The 21,479-nt window shown below is 39.2% G+C and overlaps 1 protein-coding gene across 8 annotated transcripts in view; it reads right to left on the bottom strand.

The window, feature by feature from the left end:
• The window catches only part of CNTRL (centriolin), an 86,116-nt gene extending 66,977 nt beyond the window's left edge, over positions 1 to 19,139 (bottom strand). For all 8 annotated transcript variants that reach the window (XM_079928038.1, XM_079928044.1, XM_079928041.1 and 5 more), the window contains exons 1-6: positions 19,030 to 19,139; positions 12,097 to 12,344; positions 8,727 to 8,857; positions 5,169 to 5,299; positions 3,650 to 3,791; positions 1,506 to 1,692 (exon numbers count right to left, since the gene is read on the bottom strand). In XM_079928038.1, coding sequence (XP_079784164.1) covers positions 1,506 to 1,692; positions 3,650 to 3,791; positions 5,169 to 5,299; positions 8,727 to 8,857; positions 12,097 to 12,313 — 808 coding nt within the window. In that variant the 5' untranslated portion in view covers positions 12,314 to 12,344; positions 19,030 to 19,139. The remainder of the gene's footprint in view (positions 1 to 1,505; positions 1,693 to 3,649; positions 3,792 to 5,168; positions 5,300 to 8,726; positions 8,858 to 12,096; positions 12,345 to 19,029) is intronic.
• Positions 19,140 to 21,479: the final 2,340 nt, after the last annotated feature.

Below are 21,479 nucleotides of genomic sequence, written 5' to 3'. Positions count from 1 at the left end.
CCATTCAGTCTTCAATCTATAATCTAGCATTTGTCCCAGCCACTCCTTAACTGCTCTTGTCAAGCTCATCATCATGTTGTCAATCTAAAGCACTTCTCTGTGCTCATTTTTCTTCTTCATGTCTCAGCAACAGTCAGCATAGCTGACCACTTTCTCTTTTGAAATCTTCTCTGGGCTTCTGCAACCTACTATTTCCTGGTTTTCTCCTACCTTGCTGGCCTCTCTTTCTCAGTTTTCTTACCTGGCTCCTCTTCATGCTCTTCCAAACCCCTGCCTGAGTGAGCTAGTTGATTCCGGTGGAATTAAATATTATTTTTATGCTGATGAATCCCAAATTTATATCTCTAGGACAGATCTCTTGAACTCCAGACTCATATTTCTGATTCTCTTCTTGGTTGTCTCACAGACATTCAAACTCAACATTCTGAGTTCTCCCATTTTCCAAAACAATACTACGATCCAACCACTTACTCAAGCCAGAAGCTTGGGGATTATCCAATTCATTAGAAAGTGCTGCTGATGCTACTTCCAAAGCTGATCCATCTATTCCACATCTACCACCTAAATACAGGCCACCAACATTTCTAAGCCAATAGCCTTCTAACATGTCCCTTTATCTCTATTTTGCCCTGCTTCAAATCATTCTCCATCCAGCATCAAAAATAATCTTAATATACAAACCCCCGCTTAAAAGTTGTCAGTGGCTTTCCACTGCACCTGGAATAAAATCCAAACCCCAAGGCCCTGTGCCATCTCTCCCCTCCCCATCTCTCCAAACTTTCACCTGGGCTATCCTCCAGTCATACTGATCTTCTTTCTGTCTCTTAACTCACCAGGGTCTTTCCAATCTCAAAGTACAAGCTGCTCCCTCTCCCTCAGGCCTTTCTTCACATGACTAATCCTCTCCTGCCTTTGCCTTCAGCTTATATGTCACTTCCTCAGAGAGCCATTCCTTTACACCACTTTCCAAAAAGGGGGTTCTCTTCTGTTACTTTATCTGGGTTTACTTGTTTTTTTGTCTATCTTCTCCACTAAAACACAAGCTGCACGAAGGCCAGTACCTTACGTCTTGATCACCATTATATCTTTAGTGCCAGATACAGTGCCTGGCTCACAGTACATGCCTAATGAATATTTGCTGAGTTCATTGATTTATGATGCCATTGTCTATGCAAATTTTTTTTTTTTTTTTTTTTCCCGGTACGCGGGCCTCTCACTGTTGTGGCCTCTCCCGTTGCGGAGCACAGGCTCCAGACGCTCAGGCTCAGCAGCCATGGCTCATGGGCCCAGCCACTCCACGGCATGTGGGATCCTCCCAGACCGGGGCACGAACCCGCGTCCCCTGCATCGGCAGGTGGACTCTCAACCACTGCGCCACCAGGGAGGCCCATATGCAAATTTTAATAGCATTATAAAGTTCATAATAAATATTTTTTTTCTGGATAATTTCTGAAATAAATTCCTCTCCCACCCAAATTTAGTTTTTTAAAAATATGTTACCTCACCTAAACTGAATCTCTCAAAAGCTTCCTGTCTGTCCTGAGTGGTTACTGGCTGACCTTCCAAACTTTCCAGTGAACGGAGGTGAAAAATTGTGAACTGGAGGTAATGAGGAAGGGTCACAACTGGATTTTCAGCTAGGATCACAGAAGTCAAATCTTGAAGGGGTTTCAATTTGCTTACATCTTGGAGCTGAAATGATAGGTAACATTATAATTGGTATAATTGAATTTAAAAATCATAAACATCAAGATGTTAAAAAAATAAATAAATAAAATAAAAATCATAAACATACCTAAGGGAAGTAATAAATCAAGGAAATTGCTATTAACATGGCAAGGAACCTATTCATGAAACCTATTATCCAAAAGTAGTGATTTGAAGGGCGGAAAAGAAAGGAGTATTTGAGAATCTAAAATGTATCAAGGGCAGTATTAGGCATTTTCCATATACCATTTTATCTGTGACTCCTCACAAAAACCTATGATATAAGAACCATCTTAATTTTCTAGATGGTGAAACTGAGGTTCAAAGAATTTAGGTGACTTGCTCAAAGCTCAGAGGTTATATGTTAATGAAATAGGATTTGAATTCAAGACTGTGAAACTCTAATCCTATTATCTTTTCAGTATGCTGATTGAACAAATCAAAAATATAAATGGCTATAAAAAAGGAGTTTGGTAAATCTTCAGGTAACAGTTATACTTGATAGTTAAAAGAAATAAGGATATGTAGAGACACTCACAGTTCTGAAGTAAGATTTTTACATTTACCCAAAGAGGGATTTTAAAAGGTTGAGAAACACTACTATCAATAGCTAGTATAAATAAATCTCTCCCAAGTGGATGTGCACTCTTACTGAAGCCAATGTCAAATATGAACTGGGATGAGAAGGTCTTACAAAATTAGAAATAATAATAAATATTTATTAAATGATTTTCCTGTTAACAGTCCTATCTAGGGATCAACTACTTTTGGAACATGTGTGGCAAATTTTAAATAGATTCATGGCTACCTCCTCCCATCACCCCATAAGCTCCAAGAGCTCCAAGGTGATGCTGTGTAACATGGCATGGGGCTTGGGCTGTGAGGCTCTTGGGCTGTCACAGTGAAATGGTAGAGTCACCTTACCAGATCTTTATAAAGATGAAATGAGAAAGCATAAACATTGCACAGCATTTAAACAAATGTTATTTATTATTATTGGCTTCTACTGGTGAAAGTTTAAAATACTAAATAACTCTAATGCTGTATTCCTTATAGTTTTTAAAGTATTTTCACATCTATCATTTCATCTGAGCCCCATACCACTTCTGAAAGAAGGCAGGGCAGGGACTGTTTTCTCTAATTTAAATAGTGAGTTTTAGAGAGATGAAAGATTCTCCAAAGGTCACAGAAGCAAAGTCTAGACCCATATTGGAAGTCACATCTTTTATTTTCTATTCTAAGACTTAAGTTCTTTAAATTATAGCAGGATTGTACCAATTTTAATACAGATTTAAGTAAATTAATGTTTTTACTTTTCAATGCTTATTGAATATCTAACTGTATAAATATCACAAGGAAATCATAAAATATACTCCAGAGAAAAATACACATCATTATTAGCTTATGTGAACCACGAAAACAAAGTTGCCCTACTATAAAAAGCTAGTGATTAACACTTCTTGTAACACCTAACACTATAATCAAGATTAATTCAGATTAATTCACAAGTTTGAAAAAAAAGAACTCTGCTCTAGCCATTCAGTGACATGGATTCGGGCACAAGTTGAATGACTTTGGGTAAGAGAGTTACCCTCTCTGAGACTTTACTTGAAAATGGGATAAGACAATGGTACCTAACTCACAGAATTATAAAAATAATCCCTGCACTGTCTCCTTAACAAGAGTATTTTGAGGCTCAAATGAAATGAAAGATGGGAAAATGCTAAGAGGTCAACTTTTAGCTACCATGGAACCATGCAAAACCAGGACTGCCTATATTTAATTACCATAGAGAATACTAGCTTATGTCTGAATTTGATGTTTTGTCAAAGAACCAAAGACATTAGAAGAAGTCCCATTTTAAAAAAAACTTAGATTTTAATTTTTTGCTTCAACAAATCCAAAAATTTTTTAAATATTCTTGCTACTTTGAATAACTTACCGATGATATCTTGTTGCCTTTCAGATTGAGGACTCGCAAACATTTTAACTTCTTCCCTAACCATACTGGAATATGTTCAATTTCATTTCCCGCAAGGTTTAGCTTTTGCAGATTATGCATATTTTCTATACCTTCAATTTTGCTGGAAACCAAAGGGTAAAATCAAACTTAGTAATAAGTACAATGATAGTGCCCCTCCATTGTATTTTAAGAATAAACAGGCTTGGTTTTATGTGGAGTTACTTTCCATAATTATAATTTATAAATGAGAATTTAAAAAGAGTGGCTAAAAACAAATTTACCAGAACAGCTCTAGTAAACTCTTCATTACTGTCTGTGCCCAGGAATCCTACCTATCTTACTATCAGACTTTAAGATCCCACAACACAGAAGAGTCTGTCTGTAGCATTCTCACTAACCACTGTGAAGACTACTAGTGGACAGCAAGGGGAGAGCTAGAAAGTTCAACAGCACACACTGTGCTATGTGCTACAGCCCTGCATAAGAACAAGATGTCCTTAACTATTACCTTAAATCATCAACAAAAGATTAGCTATGCCAGCAGGATATGGCTGCTACTTTGAGCTGGTGGACCCCCAGAATGATACTGTATTTATGAACAAAAATATTTTAATCAGAATATTTAAATTAATAAAACATTATCACCCATATTCAGGAATTTTCATTGATGAAATACTTTCCCAAGTTGATTCCAGTTTAATTCCTTGGTCAATTCTCTATACTGGGCAAATATTTCCAAGCTTCTTTATTTTCAGTTTTATTTTGCTGAAATTATTTTCATCAGGATCAATTTTTTTATACACACTTTACATTAAGGATTTGATTCATTAATCACTTTTTTTCCCATTTCATTTTTGCCATATTAGAGGTTCTGCTACTGTTAGTTGTTTTGTTCTCTGGCCATTATATATACCAAGTCTTATGTGGAGGGAAAATACATAGATATAAAGATATTCAAGATTTGATAATTGTATCATTTTGCCTATAACAAGTTTTCTATGTGCATTTTTAGCAACTGTCAGTTTTATTATGTTTATTTCTCAGAGTAATATATATTATGAAGTGGAAACAAGATAGTGTGTATTTATTACAGCAATGAGCAAAGAACATTAGGATAAATACATAGGCTCAAAACAGGTTGAAATATCTTTAGGATCAAAATGACAGGGTTAAAACATTCTGCTTCATGCCACCTTTTTTAATGAAATAAGGCAGTTAATCAGACTACATCTGGGAAAACTTCCTGTCAAAAATGGAATTAAGATAAAATTTGGTACTCAAAAAATGTATCTCCTTCTTTGTTAATGACAGACGTTATTCTGTACTTTAGTAATGCCAAAATATGGCAGCTATCATATGTGAAGGGCTAGACTACAAATGAATAAGAATCAAAGTGCCTGATCTTTCAAAGGATTCTTTCAGTAACACAGCAGCATTAATCTACCTCTTTAACAAAGATGACGACCCTGCAGTGCCACCCAAAGAAGTATTTACTTACCAGATTTTGTTATATGATAAGTTGAGCTCACGTAATTTCAACAGCTTGTCTACCTTCTCAATCTTCCCTATTAGATTATGGCTGAGATTCAGTATTTCAAGTTTAACACATTTTTCCAAATTTTCGATATACTAATTGGAAACAAATGAATAAATACTTTATATAACAGATGCCTCGACATAAGCACGACATATAAGCATGTGCTGATCAGTCACCGGAGACTAAGCCTTTACTGCTTCCCCGGAAAATCCTCTGGTGTGGCTCTCCTCGGCCAGGAGTGGCCACTCTCTCCAGGTCGCCAAACTCTCCTTGCCCCTCAGCGGACAACACTTCCTACGCACTAAGAAACTGAAGACTATCCAATGAGAATTTCCCCATCAATCCTTTTCTCCACCTCGTCTTTTCTATGCCTCTCCCTTTCTCCCCTCTTCAAAGTTCAACTAGGTACTTACGCTCTTGCATAACCTTACCCATCTCTTCTCCTTGTGTTCCTGTATCTCCAATCTCTTTCTCTCTCCTGGATCTTCCCCTCAAGTTTAAAAACAGTCACTTTTCAACAGATATTCATTTCCCACTCACTACATGTCAGATGTGGCGCCGGGCAATGGCGGTATACTGGTGAACCAGACTATTTCCCTGCTGCAGGAGCCTATGTTCAACATGCTCAGTCTCCTCTATATAATACAAATCACCTCACTCCCAACTTGCTTCCTACCAAGCTTTCATTTTATCACTCTTATTTGCCACCATGTTCTCATAAAAGTTGTGAATATTTGCTCACTCTGAGGCCTTCCATTCACTATTATTCTATTGGCAAGGCAATATATCTTCCACCCTTACTATGTATTCGAAAAGTTCTCTCCAAGATCACCATTCATTCATCCATTGCAACAAATATTTATCAAACATGGATTGATTATGTGTCAGGAGCTGTTCTAGGTACTGGAAATATGGAAAAACAGTGGTGAATAAGGAAAACAAGGTTCTTGATTTCATTCACAGGGGAAGCCAATAAACAAATAAAGAAACAAAATTTTTAGGCACTCAAGCATACTAACAAGAAAATAAAGGTAACGTGATGTGACAGAGTGCAAGGCACCAAGAGGGCAGATTTTGTCTGCTGTGTTCACTACTATAGTACTAGTGCCTGGCACATGGTAGGTGCTAAATAAATATCTATTGAGTGAAAGAATGAGAGGGAGTGACTGAGGAGAAGGTGGCTAACTGCAATTGGGTTAAGAGAAGGCTTCAGAGAGAGAGGAAGTGCATGGAGTTGAGACCCTAATAATAAGCCAGTTGTGTGAACATCTGGGGACAGAGAATACCAGGCAGAGAAAAAAATGCAAAGACCCTAAAAGAATGAACCTGGTTGGTTTAAGAAATAGAAGGAAGGGCTTTTTAAACTGCCAGATCAAATAACTTCTTCCAACTTTTCATCCTATTTGCTGATTCGGTGACATTTTATAGCATATCCTTTCTGCCTGACGTTCTCTCAACTTTGGCCCCCGTTCATCATACTCTGGGATCTTCTATTCCAACAGCCCCTTCGGACTTTTTCACTGGGTCTGTCTCTCCCACGTGCTCACTCTCTTTCTCTGATTCCCTCTCACTATTTCTCCTCTTAATCCTAGGCATTCTTCACACTAAGCTCTAAATTCCCAGAGATCAGAAACTAAGCTTATTGACTTCTGTATCTATTCCCACAGCCTAACATAATGCCTGGCATATAATAACCACACAGTAAAGATTTACTAACTTGATATTTCATTTTCACACCCTTTAAACTCCAGCATGTCTCCTTTTTTCCTTTTTAATTACACAAGACATAAATATATTCTAATAAAAATTTCAAACAAAACATAAAAAGCTCTCTTCATCAGGTCTGCAGGCCCCCATAAAAAATCTCACTGCTCAAAAGTAACCATTGTTAAGAGGCTGGTGTATATACACATACATATACATATGTATACATATAGGCCTTTCTATTCATTTACATCTATATATACATAGATAGAAAAACAATTTTAAAAAATATATTTTGAGACCTTGCTATACAAAATATTTTAGAATTTGTTTGTTGCATTTAAATATACTGGAACATTTCCCCACATTAATACATAGAGTTCTGGGGTTTTTTGGGTTTTGTTCTTGTCTTTTAAGAAACTTGATAGTATTTCATGGTATATTGCACCATAATTTTTTTAAGCAATCCCCTATTGACAGACATTTGGTTATTTCCAATTTTTCCATCTTAAATAATGCTTAATAAACATAACTATTCAGACAATTTTGGATACGTGTGCAAATATTAATAGATATCAAGGAGTAGAACTGCTGTGTTGGTGAGTATAAACTCAGTAAGTATAAATTCGATTGCTGGATCAAACAAATACATTTGAAATTTTGATAAATACTATCAAACTGTTTTCCTAAAATGCTGTACTAATCTATACATCCACTAAGACCATATGAGAATACCCATTTCTCACACCTTTCTGAACACTGAAATAATCTTTTTAATTATTGTCCATCAGACATACAAGACGGAAAATGGCATCAAACTATTGTTCTATTTCACACCTCTTTGATACGAATGAAATTGAACATATTTTCATGTTAACATTAGCCATTTATAATATTTTTGTGAACAAACTGTTCATATCCTTTGCACATTTTCCATTTAGCTGTCTCTTTCTACTGAACTGTAGGTGCTCTATATATTATGTGGATATTGTTACATATGCTGGAAACACTATCTGCCAGCTTGTTGTTTTGCTTTAACTTTTTAAAAGATATCGTTCATTAAACACAACTTTTTAAGTTTTTTAAGTAAGCTAAATCTGTCAATATTTTTCTTTGTGGTATTAGGGTTGGTGTTTGCTTAGAAAGGCCTTCCCAACTCTAAGATTTAAAAATATATTCTCCTATATTCTTTCCTATAATTTTATAGCACTTTTGTTGGTTGATTTTTGTTTCATTTTCATTAATATTTTCAATCTTCTGGAATTAATTTTTGTGACTAATGTAGTAGGCATCTACGTTTATATTATTTCCAATTAAAAAATTAAGTTGTCTATTACAATGTGCTCATGTTGTAGTTCATGAATAAAGTAGTGAACAGTCTAGAGCAAGGATCCGCAAACTTCTGTAAAAGGCCAAATAGTAAGTATTTTTGGCTTTGTGAGACAGTCTCTTTGACAGCCGCTTACCTCTGCCATTGTAGTGCAAAAACAGCCACAGACAATATGTAAACAAAGGAGTGTAGCTCTGCTCCAATAAAACTTTATTAACAAAAATAGGCAGTAGGCCCAATGTGGCCTACAGGCTGTAGTTTGCGGACTCATTCTAGAGAGAATCAATAATGTGTAGAATAATAGGAGCTTATGAATTTGAAGATGTCACACTTCTGATGGAGAACTTTCACTAGAAACAATAAAAGATCTGCAACAAATTCGGTGACATTAGGGTGCTGTAAATCTAATATAATCTTTTAAAAAAAATTTTAAAGCACATAAAAATTAAAAACAATGTGTGTATTCAGAAATGTTGGTAACCTACCCTAAATTTCTTGCCACCATCTTTAGAAAGTGAAAGATTCAGAGATTTTACCAAGGCCAAATTGTCCTGTTTAGTAAGTTTTTTAACCAGGGCCTCGGTAATATATCGAACTCCTTCACGTGAATCAGCTTCTGAAATTACACAAACAGATCATTATCAGTAGAGGAAGACATGAATACTTTGAAAAACAAATCGTCTTGATGTTATATAACAAAAAAAATTTTTAAAGCAATGCAAATGTAAAAACAGCTGGCTAGTTCTATTTGCAATGTTTTAATAATAATATTTTACTTTATGTAGCATTTCATAATAATGACAATAACAGTTAAACTCTATAAATATTAATTGTGTGCAAACTTTGTGCTGAATACTTTACATATAATCTGGGGACTTCCCTGCTGGCGCAGTGGTTAAGAATCTGCCTGCCAATGTAGGGAACACAGGTTTGAGCCCTGGTCTGGGAAGATCCCACATGCTGCAGAGCAACTAAGCCCGTGCGCCACTACTGAGCCTGTGCTCTAGAGCTCGCGCTCCACAGCTACTGAGCCCGCGTGCTACAACTACTGAAGCCCGCGCGCTGCAACTACTGAAGCCCGCGCGCCTAGAGCCCATGCTGTGCAACAAGAGAAGCCACCGCAATGAGAAGCCCGTGCACCGCAACGAAGAGTAGCCCCTGCTCCCCGCAACTAGAGAAAGCCTGCGCGCAGCAATGAAGACCCAACGCAGCCAAAAATAAAATTAATTAATTTAAAAATTTTAATTTGTACAACAAACTTTTGGGATAGAAATTACTGTTCCCCTTTATAAAAGAAATTATAATAATTTATTCAAGATCTTGCAGCTAGAAATGTGCAAATCTAGGACTTGAACCTAGGCAGATGAATCTAAAATTTATACTTTTAATTATATGCAGCACTGAGGTTTTTAGCAGTATTTTAATGTTAGCTATTTTTAAAAATATATATATTGGCATTATTTAGTTGTTTGTTTTTTAAAATTCTAATCTGAAGTTCAAAAACACTGGAATTCTTAAAAATCCTCTTGTGGTGCTCCAAGGACAAAGAATGACCCTCCTTCAAAAAGTTTCAGCGTTATACCCCCTACCGACTCTTTTTGCGGTACGCGGGCCTCTCACTGCCGTGGCCTCCCCCGTCGCGGAGCACAGCGGAGCACAGGACTCGCGGAGCACAGGACGCGCAGACTCAGCGGCCACGGCTCATGGGCCCAGCCGCTCCGCGGCATGTGGGACCCTCCCGGACCGGAGCACGAACCCATGTCCCCTGCATCAGCAGGCAGACTCTCCACCACTGCGCCACCAGGGAAGCCCCCCTTACCGACTCTTAATCGCCTTCCCTACCATGTTGCCATGGTTACGAAATTCCTGAGCCCACCTGGGCAACGCCCGCCTGGGCTACCGGGCCTGTCCCAAATAAGGAAAGGCATCTGCCCTTTCCCACTCCCACCCTATAGAAGGAAGGTATATGTGCCTCGACCAATCAGTAAATGAAATTTTCACCTCGGACCATTCCTTTGTTTTCTGGCTATAAAAGCTGATCAATAACACATGTTTGGGCCCGACTCTCCCAGACTACTAGGAAGTCGGCCCGCTGTTCTGGCAGCAACCCTTCCCTCTAATAAATTCTATCTTCTTTACATTCTGCCTTGAGTCTGGAAATTCTTTTCCAACCCACGTTCAGATGACACCTCTTTTCCTATTTCTTTTTTATGGTAGGAAACTCAAATTTGTTGCTCTTTTAAATATAGAGGATCATAACACAGTTTATAGAGATAAAGTACTAACTTAATGGATAGCACACCCTATCTTAAGACCTTCCTGGATATTGCAGTCACAGCTTGTTAAAGCCATGTTAGTATAGCACAGGGAACCCTACTCAATACTCTGTAATGGCCTATATGGGAAAAGAATCTAAAAAAGAGTGGATATATGTATATGAATAACTGATTCATTTTGCTGTACACATGAAACTAACACAACATTGTAAATCAACTATACTCCAATTTAAAAAAATATTTTTAAAAAAGCTATGTTAAATTCTGCAAAACCATCCAAAAAAAAGAGAAAATTGCCTCTTGGTTCTTTATGAATCAAAGATAATTAATCCTGGGTTCAGATCCAGGCTGTGGGCCAAAGTTTCCCGATGATTACTCATAATAAGTTAATATTACATTTATTTTGGTTCAAAATAAAATAATTTTTAAAATTTGGGCCATTCTAGGAAAGAACATATTCTAAAATATTAATCAAATTAGAAATAACAGGGCTTCCCTGGTGGCGCATTGGTTGTGAGTCCGCCTGCCAATGCAGGGGACACGGGTTCGTGCCCCGGTTCAGGAGGATCCCACATGCCGTGAAGCGACTGGGCCCGTGAGTCATGGCTGCTGAGCCTGCGCTTTCGGAGCCTGTGCTCCGCAATGGGAGAGGCCACAGCAGTGAGAGGCCCGCGTACCACAAAAAAAAAAAAAAAAAAAAAAAAAAAAAAAAAAAATTAGAAATAACAATGTACCAACGGGCAGCAAGGGTACAGTCAACTCAAGGCTGATAATGTTTATTAATAAACACTGGTCAATATTCATGTCAACAGAGTTTGATGACTGTGATTTCATGACTTAGCAAAGAAATCACATAGTTTTCTTTCACACTTAATCACATTATAGATTCCCAGACTAACAGAATGCTTTTAAGAAAAAATAAAAACCTTGGTGGAAGAGGGAAGAGATATGGGAACATATGTATATGTATAACTGATTCACTTTTTTATAAAGCAGAAACTAACATAATGTATATAAATGTCAAACCACTATGTTGTACACCTGAAACCAATACTGTACTATACTTCAATTACAAAAAGAAAAATAAAAACTCTGCTATATACTAATTAAAAAAAAAAAAAAAAACCTTGGTGGAACATTTATATGTCCCTTATGTGGAAATTAGTCCATTCACAGATTGCTAATAAGCAAGATGCTAATAAGCAGACTGGAATAGCCCAGGGGTGGATAGCATTTTTATACTGAATTAAGGCACTCCATTCTGAAGTGAACAGATATGCCCTCCCCACAGCCAAGGATTATGGTAAATTTGGCATATGAGCTTTAAGGCACTCTCCCACCACAGGAAATAAAGCTTCCTCTTTCAGGAAACTCCCTTCTCCTACCGCTTTTAGACATCTTCACCCTCACCCAGAAGCCTCCATCCCCCCACTGTCCCTACACAATTTCTGTCAATAAAAAACAATGGTTCAAGTTAGTAGTTGGATATATGTTACATTTGGACCAAAAATGTAAGTTGAATATTTTCCATCTGTACTTAAAAGAGTATTTGGTGAAATTCTTAGATTAAAAGCAATACCTTGATGGTCTTGGTAGTCCAAAAGCATAGGGTTTTCACCTATAATCTCAACTTGCTCATACCACTGTCTTCCAGAATGAAAAGGTAGAGTCTCAGATCCACTTAAAGGTGAAAGTGACCTAGATCTCATATTGGACGTAACAGATGATGGACTAGGAGAGTGAGATGATGGTGGCGTCTTTGCTTTGGAAATTTTTTGCTGAGGACCTTTCTTCATTGCAAGAATAAAGCCAGGTATCCATCAAAACCTGTAAGAGTTTCCAGTATATTTAACAAGGTTAATTTTTAGAGCTATCAAAACTATTTATTTCTAGAATTTTCAAGACTACAGAAGTTATAGATGCTAGAACCCAAACTACTCCAAGCTGATGGGAGCAGACACTATTTCAGACATTGCTGATTACTTTACCAGAGGGAAGAGACCTCTAGAGGGTCTGTACTGACACATACTCCAGCCAGAAGCCTTACCTGTCATGACGGTTCTCAATTTATTGGACCAAACTTGTCACAATGTCTCTTCTACCCATAAGGGGTCCTAGATTGAAGGAAGGTGGAAATACTTGGCAACCAGCAGTATTTCATACTGATGAGCAGTCTCTCCTTCCTGAAACAGTTTCTTCCTTTGGCTTCTGGGACGCCATCCTCTCCTATCCTTCCGTCTCCCTGGCCACTCCTTGGCCTCCTTTGCTGGCCAAGGCTCTCCTATTCAATCTTTAAATGTCAGAGCTCCTCAAGTCTCTTCTGGTCTTTCTAATCTTAATTTAGACAATCTAATGAACACCCATGGTTCCCAACGCCACCTGTATACTAATATTTATATTTTCAATCCAACCTTTCTCCGAGTTCCAGACTCCTATTCCCAACTGCTACCTGACATCTCATTGGCATCCTGAATCAACATGTCCAAATTGAATTTATCATTTCTCTCATTCCTCCCTCATTTTCCTCCCACCCTGTTCCTCCTCCAGTGTTCCCTAACTATGAACAATGCTCTTGGGAATAAGACAGAAACCTGGGAGTCATTCTTGATGCTTCCCTTTCCCTTTTCCCCATACGATCACCAAGGTTTGTCAATTCTACCTCCTAAATATCTCTCAAAATAGTCCATTCTTTCCATCTCCACTGTCGTCTACTCTAATCCACGCCCTCATCAAACTACTAATAATAGCTTCTAACTGATCTGTCTACAAGCTCTCTTGCCTTCCTCCTCCATCACTACATTGCAGCCAGACTGATCTATTTTAAAAGTTAATCTGTCTGTAATAAATGAAATATTTACCATGACCTATGAGGTCCCCCATAATACAGCCTTGTCTCTAGCCTCACATCTGTCACTGGTTCCCTCAACTCTGTGGCTCCAGCCACACGGACCTCTACATCTAATTTCTTCTGCTATAAATGCTTGCCCTCAGTCTTGTCTTTTCGTTTTTTAAAACTCTTCAGAAATTCTCTCCATATAATCTGGATATTAACCCTAATCAGATATATGATTTGCAAAAATTTTCTCCCATTCTGTGGTTTCCTTTTTACTCTGTGATACTGTCTTTTGATGCTCATTTAAAACTTTTTAAGAAGTCCTATTTGTCTATGTTTTCTTTTGTTGCCTGTGCCTTTGGTGTCATATCCAGGAAATCACTGCCAAATCCAATGCCATGAAGCTGTTGCCCTATGCTTTCTTCTAAGAGATTTATAATTGTAGCTCTTACATTTAGGTCTTTGATCCATTTTGAGTTAATTTTTGTATATGGTGTTAGGTAAAGGTCCAAATTCATTCTTTTGCATGTGGATATCCAGTTTTCCCAGCATGATTTTTGAAGACTTCCCTTTCCCCATTGAATGATCTTGGTACCCTTGTCAAAAATCATCTGACCAAATTCCTTTACTTTTTATGTAAGAAAATTAAGGCCCAGAATGGTAAATGACTTGGTCAGACACAATGCTAGCTGGCATTAGTTCTCCTCTCAAATTAATTTGTAAGTCAAATCACATAATTAATCCAGTAGAATATAAGTTCCATGAAAGTAGGGATATTGTTCACTGATGTATTCCAGGCCTAGAACAGAGCCTAAAAGATAGTAGATAATTACTACTTATGGAATGAATTATTCATAAAGAACCTGCAACCAATAAAATGCTATTTAGTACTTCAGCCATAGGATATCTTCATGAGTAGTATTAGTTCTCAATACCAAGAGCCCTAACTTACAAGTTAGGTTTATGAAAAAAAGATTTTCATGTTATACAATTGCTCTTATAAGTACATTGCATAAACTATAAATGTGACAAACTTTTAGACCAAAAAATCTTATAAGAAGCATAGGTCTTGAACAAGGCTGCATTAACAATGATTCTACTTTTGCTCAATATCCACAATCTCCCCTACTCTCACTACTTAAAATGTGAAGATAAAACACAAATTCTTTTTTAGAAAAGTAGTTTGCAATCCAAAGTTTTTGGATAGCTCCAATCTTAATGCCAGGGACTCCCCTGGTGGTCCAGTGGTTAAGACTCCGTGCTTCCACTGCAGGGGTCGCAGGTTTGATCTCTGATTGGGAAACTAAGATCTCACATGTTGTGTACAGCATGGCCAAAAAAAAAGAAATAATAATAATAAATCGTAGCTTTAAAAAAAAAACTTATTTTATTTTTTTGGCTGTGCCACGCAGCGTGGCAGCGTGTGGATCTTAGTTCCCCAACCAGGGATCGAACCCGCGCCCACTGCATTGGAAGCATGGAGTCTTAACCACTGGACCACCACGAAAGTCTAAAAAAAAATCTTAATGCCATATAAGTTGGTATTAGAAAGAGATATTATAGTGATTTGATGTGTGAACATCTTCATGTATAATAAATACACCTTCACAGGTATGTACATGGGTATAATTATACAGGCTGGGATTTTAAAGAAACTTATTTTTTAAATGCTTAGAACACATACAATATATGTAAAGGAGAGCTGCCATTAATATATCGAATCAATTAACCAACATTTAACAGATGTTAATACCTTTCAATGACTAGTCATTCTAGGAATGCTGATCTTGCCCAAAACATTTCTGGAATTCCTCTTTGGGTCCTGCTTTCAGAATTAATTTATAAGTCTCACAAGAAAACTAGATCTATCACTTCAACTACATTTTGTTTTTATTTTCCCAGTTTGATTATTAACTTTACCATGTGCCAAATATTGTGATAAGCTCTTGTATGTATCATCACATTAGAAGGATTAAACACAACTCTATGAAATAGGTGTTATTATCTCCCATTTTAAAGATTAAGAGGTTAAATAATTTGTTCAAAGTCCCATAACTAATTGGTTAAGCCAAGACTTGAATCCTGATCTGATTCCAAAGCCCATGACTTCATTACCATGTCATACTGCTGACTGAGTTTTCTGGAGGCCAGATCATGTTTGACTCACTTTGTAGGGCCTAGGATAGTGCCTTAGACAAAACAGATCATAAACAAGTGCCACTAAACAACCTTGATTAATGGACGACATACACTATAAAAACTATTCCTGAAGGAAAAACAGAAAATTTAATATAGTAATAGCATCACGGAACTCATGATCTAGCTTCTTAAGGTGACTAGTTTGAAGGTAACAAAAACCTGCGAAATTTTTACAAAGTGACTATTATTTCACAGGTATACAGTACAACATGGCCAACTACCTTGTTCCAATAGTCTAGGTCACTTTAAACTGCAAATCTATGTCTTTACTTTCTCTTTCATTTTTTCATGTCATATCATCCACATGGGTCAGAAAATCTTTCCCCCAATTCACATAACTGCTATTTATGCCATAGCCACATGGTTTTAGGTCTTAATTTCAGAAGCGTGGTAAACAATTTTTGTCTCACCATTCTGCCAAGGCAAAAAGTCTCTAAGTAATACTCCTCATTCTGTGTTAAGTTGCACTGGTGCTCTCTTTCTAAATAATAATATACTCAAGCTTGAGAAGAGCTAAGAGGCATGTGCTTTAATAGTATAATTTTATTCATTCCTGAATTAAATATAGTTTTCATAAAGGCAAGAGATTTAAAAGATAAAAGAGGAGAGGCACAGGGCCCAGTTCCCGCTTGTATATGTCTTTCTCTATCCCATAGCATGATAGAAAATTATAAAATTAGAATGATAGTATGCTACATGTTACAGAGATATGGCTTATATATTTTTTTAGTTTCTTGGTTTAAAAAATGCACATCCTATATTTTTATGCAATGCAATTATTTTGTATCCTGCACCTTAGTCTTATCTCTAAATTCTTAAAATATTGAACCATGCTGAATGCCTCTCAGAACATCCTAATAACCAAGACTCTTTGGGCCTCACTAGAATATCATGCAGTCCTTTGTTACCTCACCTGATGAGAAAAACTCTGCCTTACTCATTTATAGAGTTAAAGAAATATATTAGAATGGATTCCAGAAATTGAAATCAACTCTTTCCTTTAATGAATTGTAACCTGAAAGATTAAATGATGGTTCCAAAGTCACAGTGCATTGCCAGACCCCCCTCCCTTGGTTGCCATAGCTCCTGTAAAACCTGGACGTAGGATCTCATAGAACAGCTAACTCAGTGAAATGAGGTTAGGGATTTACTGTGCTTGAGAAAGGCTGGCATTATTTCAGAGACTATCACCTGGGGGTAGTAACACCTTGAACCACAATTTAAAGAGACAGATATGGCTGTTGTTTGACCTAGGCTGTAGTTTGCAATAATATAAACAAAGACTAAGCAATAGAAAAGAGAAGATAGAGCTGAGACATAGGGCTAGAGTGTGTGAAGGGCAGGATAAAGAGAAAACAAAACAAGCAAAACAAGTCCAGAGCTGGAGACACACTTTGAAGGCCCAGAAGGTAGTCTGCTGAGTAAGGAAAGCTGTTGGATGATGTTATCATCAGAATCATATGACCGGGCATCCAGTCATTCTCAGACTCAGATACTTGCCTTGATCTAACAATCCCCTCCGTCACAGTTTAGTAGAGACCACACCTCCACCTCTATCCAGCCTTTCCTAACATTCCTAACTTTCCACCTTCTTCTCTGATCTTTTCCAATGAGGCAGACCTCAATAATCCTCAAACCTTCCTTCTCTCTTTCCAGCCACTCCAATATGCAAATATCCATCCCCATTTCTTGACCTCCGTATCTTCTCCACTGCATCCCTTAGCCCTTTAATCACATCTCAGTACTTTCCCTACAATTCGACTTCATCCCATACCCTCACCCATTTAAACACTATTACCCTCTAACTAGTCCTTTCAAATATCCTGACTCCTATTCCTCTCCAATGGCAATTCTCCATCCTGTGCTCGTCAACCTCTGCCTCCCGTCCTTCATCCTATCCTGATTGCCAAGTTCTCCCACAAATTCTGTTCCAATTCCCTAACACTGTATTAGTTTCCTCCATTTCTCTATAGTTGTTTCCAGTACCCTGACTCAACACTTCTATATCCATCTTGATTTCCCAAACTGCTCATCACAGCAAATATTCTAACATCCTAATCCATTCCAATACTCTGACTTCTAATTAACCCCTCTTCAAACAAAATAATCAAACTTCCACCCATTCCTCTTCATCTCAACCCAACTGCCTATCTACTTGCCTTTCCCTTCCAACACCCTGACATCTGTGTCCTTCTGCATCCTATTAACATCCTGAACTCTCCTCTCACATCTCTCTCCATTCTACTCAGGTACCCAAAAAACCAAGCTCCCCATCCCTTTCCAGTATTTTATTTATTCAGCCATCCAATTTTATTTGGCAACTTTTATGCACCAAGAACTGTGTTAGGCTCTAAGAATACAGGGCTGAGAAGGCAGGGTTTCTACACTCAAACGCACAACAGGATTAGGTCTCTGCACCAAATAGCATCCTTTACAACACCTTACAATTAGAATTAAATGATTATTTGTGAAACGACTTGTTTCTCCTTCTAGAGTTTATGCTACAAGACAGTAGGGACTCTATTTGTTTATTGTTTGGTGCACAATAAATATTTGTTGAATGAGTGAAGAAAGGACTGTGCTAAGCACTCTAAAGACATTACCAAATTTAAGTTCTTGCAGATGGTGTGTAAGGTCAAAATTATTAACCTCATTGATAAGCGACAGGGTATCATTAAGAATTAAGAGCTTGGATTCTGGAACTAAGCAACCTGAGTTCAAATGTTAATTTTCCACTTTCTGTGTGACATAAGGCAAATTATTTAACCTCTCTGATCCACAGTTTCATCACTTTTGAAATGGGGATGAAAACCTCACACAAGTTATTTTAAATTCTAAATCAGTTAACGCAAAGGACTAAAGGACTCAGAACTGAATCTGGCACACAGCGTACACTCGAAAGTAATTAGCGATTATTTTTTACAAACAAGAAAACATTTGCTCGGGAAGGTTAAGGACCACGCCCAAATCGCAGAGCCGGTAACACAGGTGGCCGAATCAAGAGGTGAAGCCAAGTTTTGACTTCAAAATGCACCTGTCCCTTAACGGTTATACAACAAAGTATTTGCTCTTCCCCTCCTTCAAATATTTCTTCCCAATATCCTAACTCTCATTATTCTCCATGTACCGTATTCCGCCCGATCCCAGGACGCCCGTCAGGATACCCAAACCATCCTGTACCCGTCATTCCCCGCATACACCTGGCACACCTCCTCCCTCCTCCGCTCGGTGGCGGGACCCCATCTTCCTCCACGCCGCACCCCACCCCTGACCTCCTCATTTCCCATCCAAACCTCCCTCCATCCTCCTCCTCCCCACGCCCGTTCCGGGCCCTCCCCTCCTTCCCATCCAATCCCAATTCCCCGGCACACGCCCCCGCCCCGAATCCATCCCACGCTCGGTTCAGGCCTTCCCGCTTTCGCCCCTCACCCCACCGCTCCGTCTGGATGCCGGAGAACGGCCTCCACCAGGGCCACTCACCACGGAGGAGCCGGGCCGAGCGAGCTCGCGGGCCGACGCCGGGCGGAGAGGCGCTGGTCGCTCCCTTCAGGCGCTCAGCGGTGCGGCGGCCATTTTGTTGTGTTGTGCCGGTTGCCGAGGGGCAGTGCGTGCGGCGTGGGCGGGGCCTGCTGCGGTCGAGCCCCTCCCCGGAGCATGGGGGCGGGGCCGGGCTTCCCGCCGCCTAGGACGCCAGGGCCGCGGGCGCGCAAAGGCGCGCGGGAGTCGGCGGGAGGGGAGGTTCCCTGTAGCAGCTGGCTAGAGGCCTAGCGCTTTTCTCTGAAGCGGAGCGGCCGACTCACGACCAGGCTTCGACTCGCTCCGTGGGGGCTGGGCCTGAGGACGACCTAAGGGACCGATGTGGCGCTGTCGCCAAGCTCCTGAACTTCCAATGCCGGCCAGACGTGGATAAACCGCTCAGGGAACGCAGCTTGGGCTGCAGCTGCACCCGAGGTTAAGGGAGTGAGAGCAGCCTGGGAGTCCTGGCAGAGACTAGTGCTCTGGTTGTGAGAGGGAAGCCAAAGCCAGAAGCGGTTGAAGAAACTTCGGTTGGCGCTTGCCTGGAAGGCCTGCATTTCACCACGTATATTCAACAGATAGTTTAAGAGAATTTAGAACATACTGTGCTGGATGCCAGGGAAATACAGTGAATTCTTTTAGAAAACGTTGTCGCCGAGGACACCATTCCTCCACTCCAGCCTCCCATTTCCAAGTTGGTACCCTGGACAGTGTCACCATCAGAGGCTGCACCATCTCCAGAAATCGCCAATGCAGGCACCACCTCTCCCTTACCGTAGTTCTCCAATCTTAACAGCGTGCTTGCTCGGAAGACCCCCGTCCTAGCACAATTCACTTCATTGTGACTTCCAATCCCTTGTTCTTACCGTTTTCTCACAGTTCATGGCCCATCTGTGTAACACTATTTTAGGAATTTCCTTTGTCTGTGCCTCAGTTTCCTCATCTGTGAAATGGGATAATCCTACCTACTTCCCACAGTTATCCTGGTAGTTATAAATGTTAATGTATGTGAAGGAACTTAGAACAGTCCTAAGTTCTCTCACATGCCCTATAATATGTTCTCAATATGTTTTAGTTATTTTAGCATTAGGCAAAGGTTTCCCAGAAGAAGTGACGCCTCATCCTAAGTCCTGGAAGAAGCAAATAACTTAGTTCAAGGAGTATGGGAGTGGGGAAGAATTTGCTTGGCAAAGGGAACAACTTCTGCAAACCCCAGGAGGAGGGGGAAAAAAGAGCTTGGCAGTGAGCTGGAGGTTAAGCAGATCAGGATACAGCCAAAAATCTGGAGTGTAGAAGCTAAAGCAGGAAGAGGGACCTTATGAACCATATTAGGCACTTGTAATTTTTCCTGAAGGCAGAGATGGATTCAGGAATAGGAAGTTCAGGTGGCTACCAACAGGGGGCGCCATTCACACTCACATTTATGTGAATGATGCTCTCCTCTCCCCCACTATTTATGCAACACGGAAGGAGGCCCTTGGAGTTGTAGAAAAGTCAAAATTCATTAAAAGCTCCACGTTTTAAATTGAAAGGAAGATGTATCCTTTTTTAAAAAAATCTAAGTTCTGATGATATTTATTAGTTTGGAATGTGTACATTGCTGAATTTCAGTTCTATTATTTTTTGTCTTTTTGTTTTGACACTCGTTTCTTTTTCTCTTTTCCAACAGAGAATTGGACTTATGGTGTCACCTCACTGCTATGTCCCTCAAAGTCTGTAATGATATTTAGGTGGAATCCATTATCGAATCATGGTATGCTGGTGTAGTTCATTATCAATCTGATAAGTAGCTGGTAAAAATATACACAAAATCCAGAGGATGGTGCAAAACACTTATTTATCCCTTGGGTAGTCTCTCACTCCCTATCCAGTTAACCTTGGGTGGGTACTTGCCAGTTCGTTATTGGCCAGTTCTCCTCCTTCAACCAGACCCTCTGCTGGTGTCTAGCATGATGAAGGCCTTGGATAGACCTCAGGCCTTAGAGCAGTCAGAGGTGAAACCTTTCTCTAGCTAATTTGTATATTAACTGCCTCTCTTAGCATGCTAAAAGAACCTCTCTCCCCAAAGCAGGAGTGAGAATAGGAAATGAGTGAGGGCAACTCTTTGATTCCACACTAATTTGTATTTATCTGATAATATGAAGTTGTTACTCTTCTGAGTTGCATTTACAATACAAATACTAACCATAGCAGAGTGACTCAGCTATCCCTCAGTTCTTTTCTCCAAATGATAGAAAGCTATTCTGTTTGTTGTCACTTGCCTCATGTTTCACAATCCAGTTTAATAATTTTGCAGATTTGCTTCAGAGGAGAATCAGACTAAGGTTGTCAGGCAGCTTCCTGACAGGAGATATGTCTTATATTTCATATAGCACCCAGTAGAAATCCTTCAACCTGCAGTTTCATAATCATAT

The sequence above is a fragment of the Stenella coeruleoalba genome (genome assembly GCF_951394435.1).
Source record: "Stenella coeruleoalba genome assembly, chromosome: 7".
Taxonomy (NCBI): domain Eukaryota; kingdom Metazoa; phylum Chordata; class Mammalia; order Artiodactyla; family Delphinidae; genus Stenella; species Stenella coeruleoalba.
This window is presented reverse-complemented; position numbering and strand designations above follow the sequence as displayed.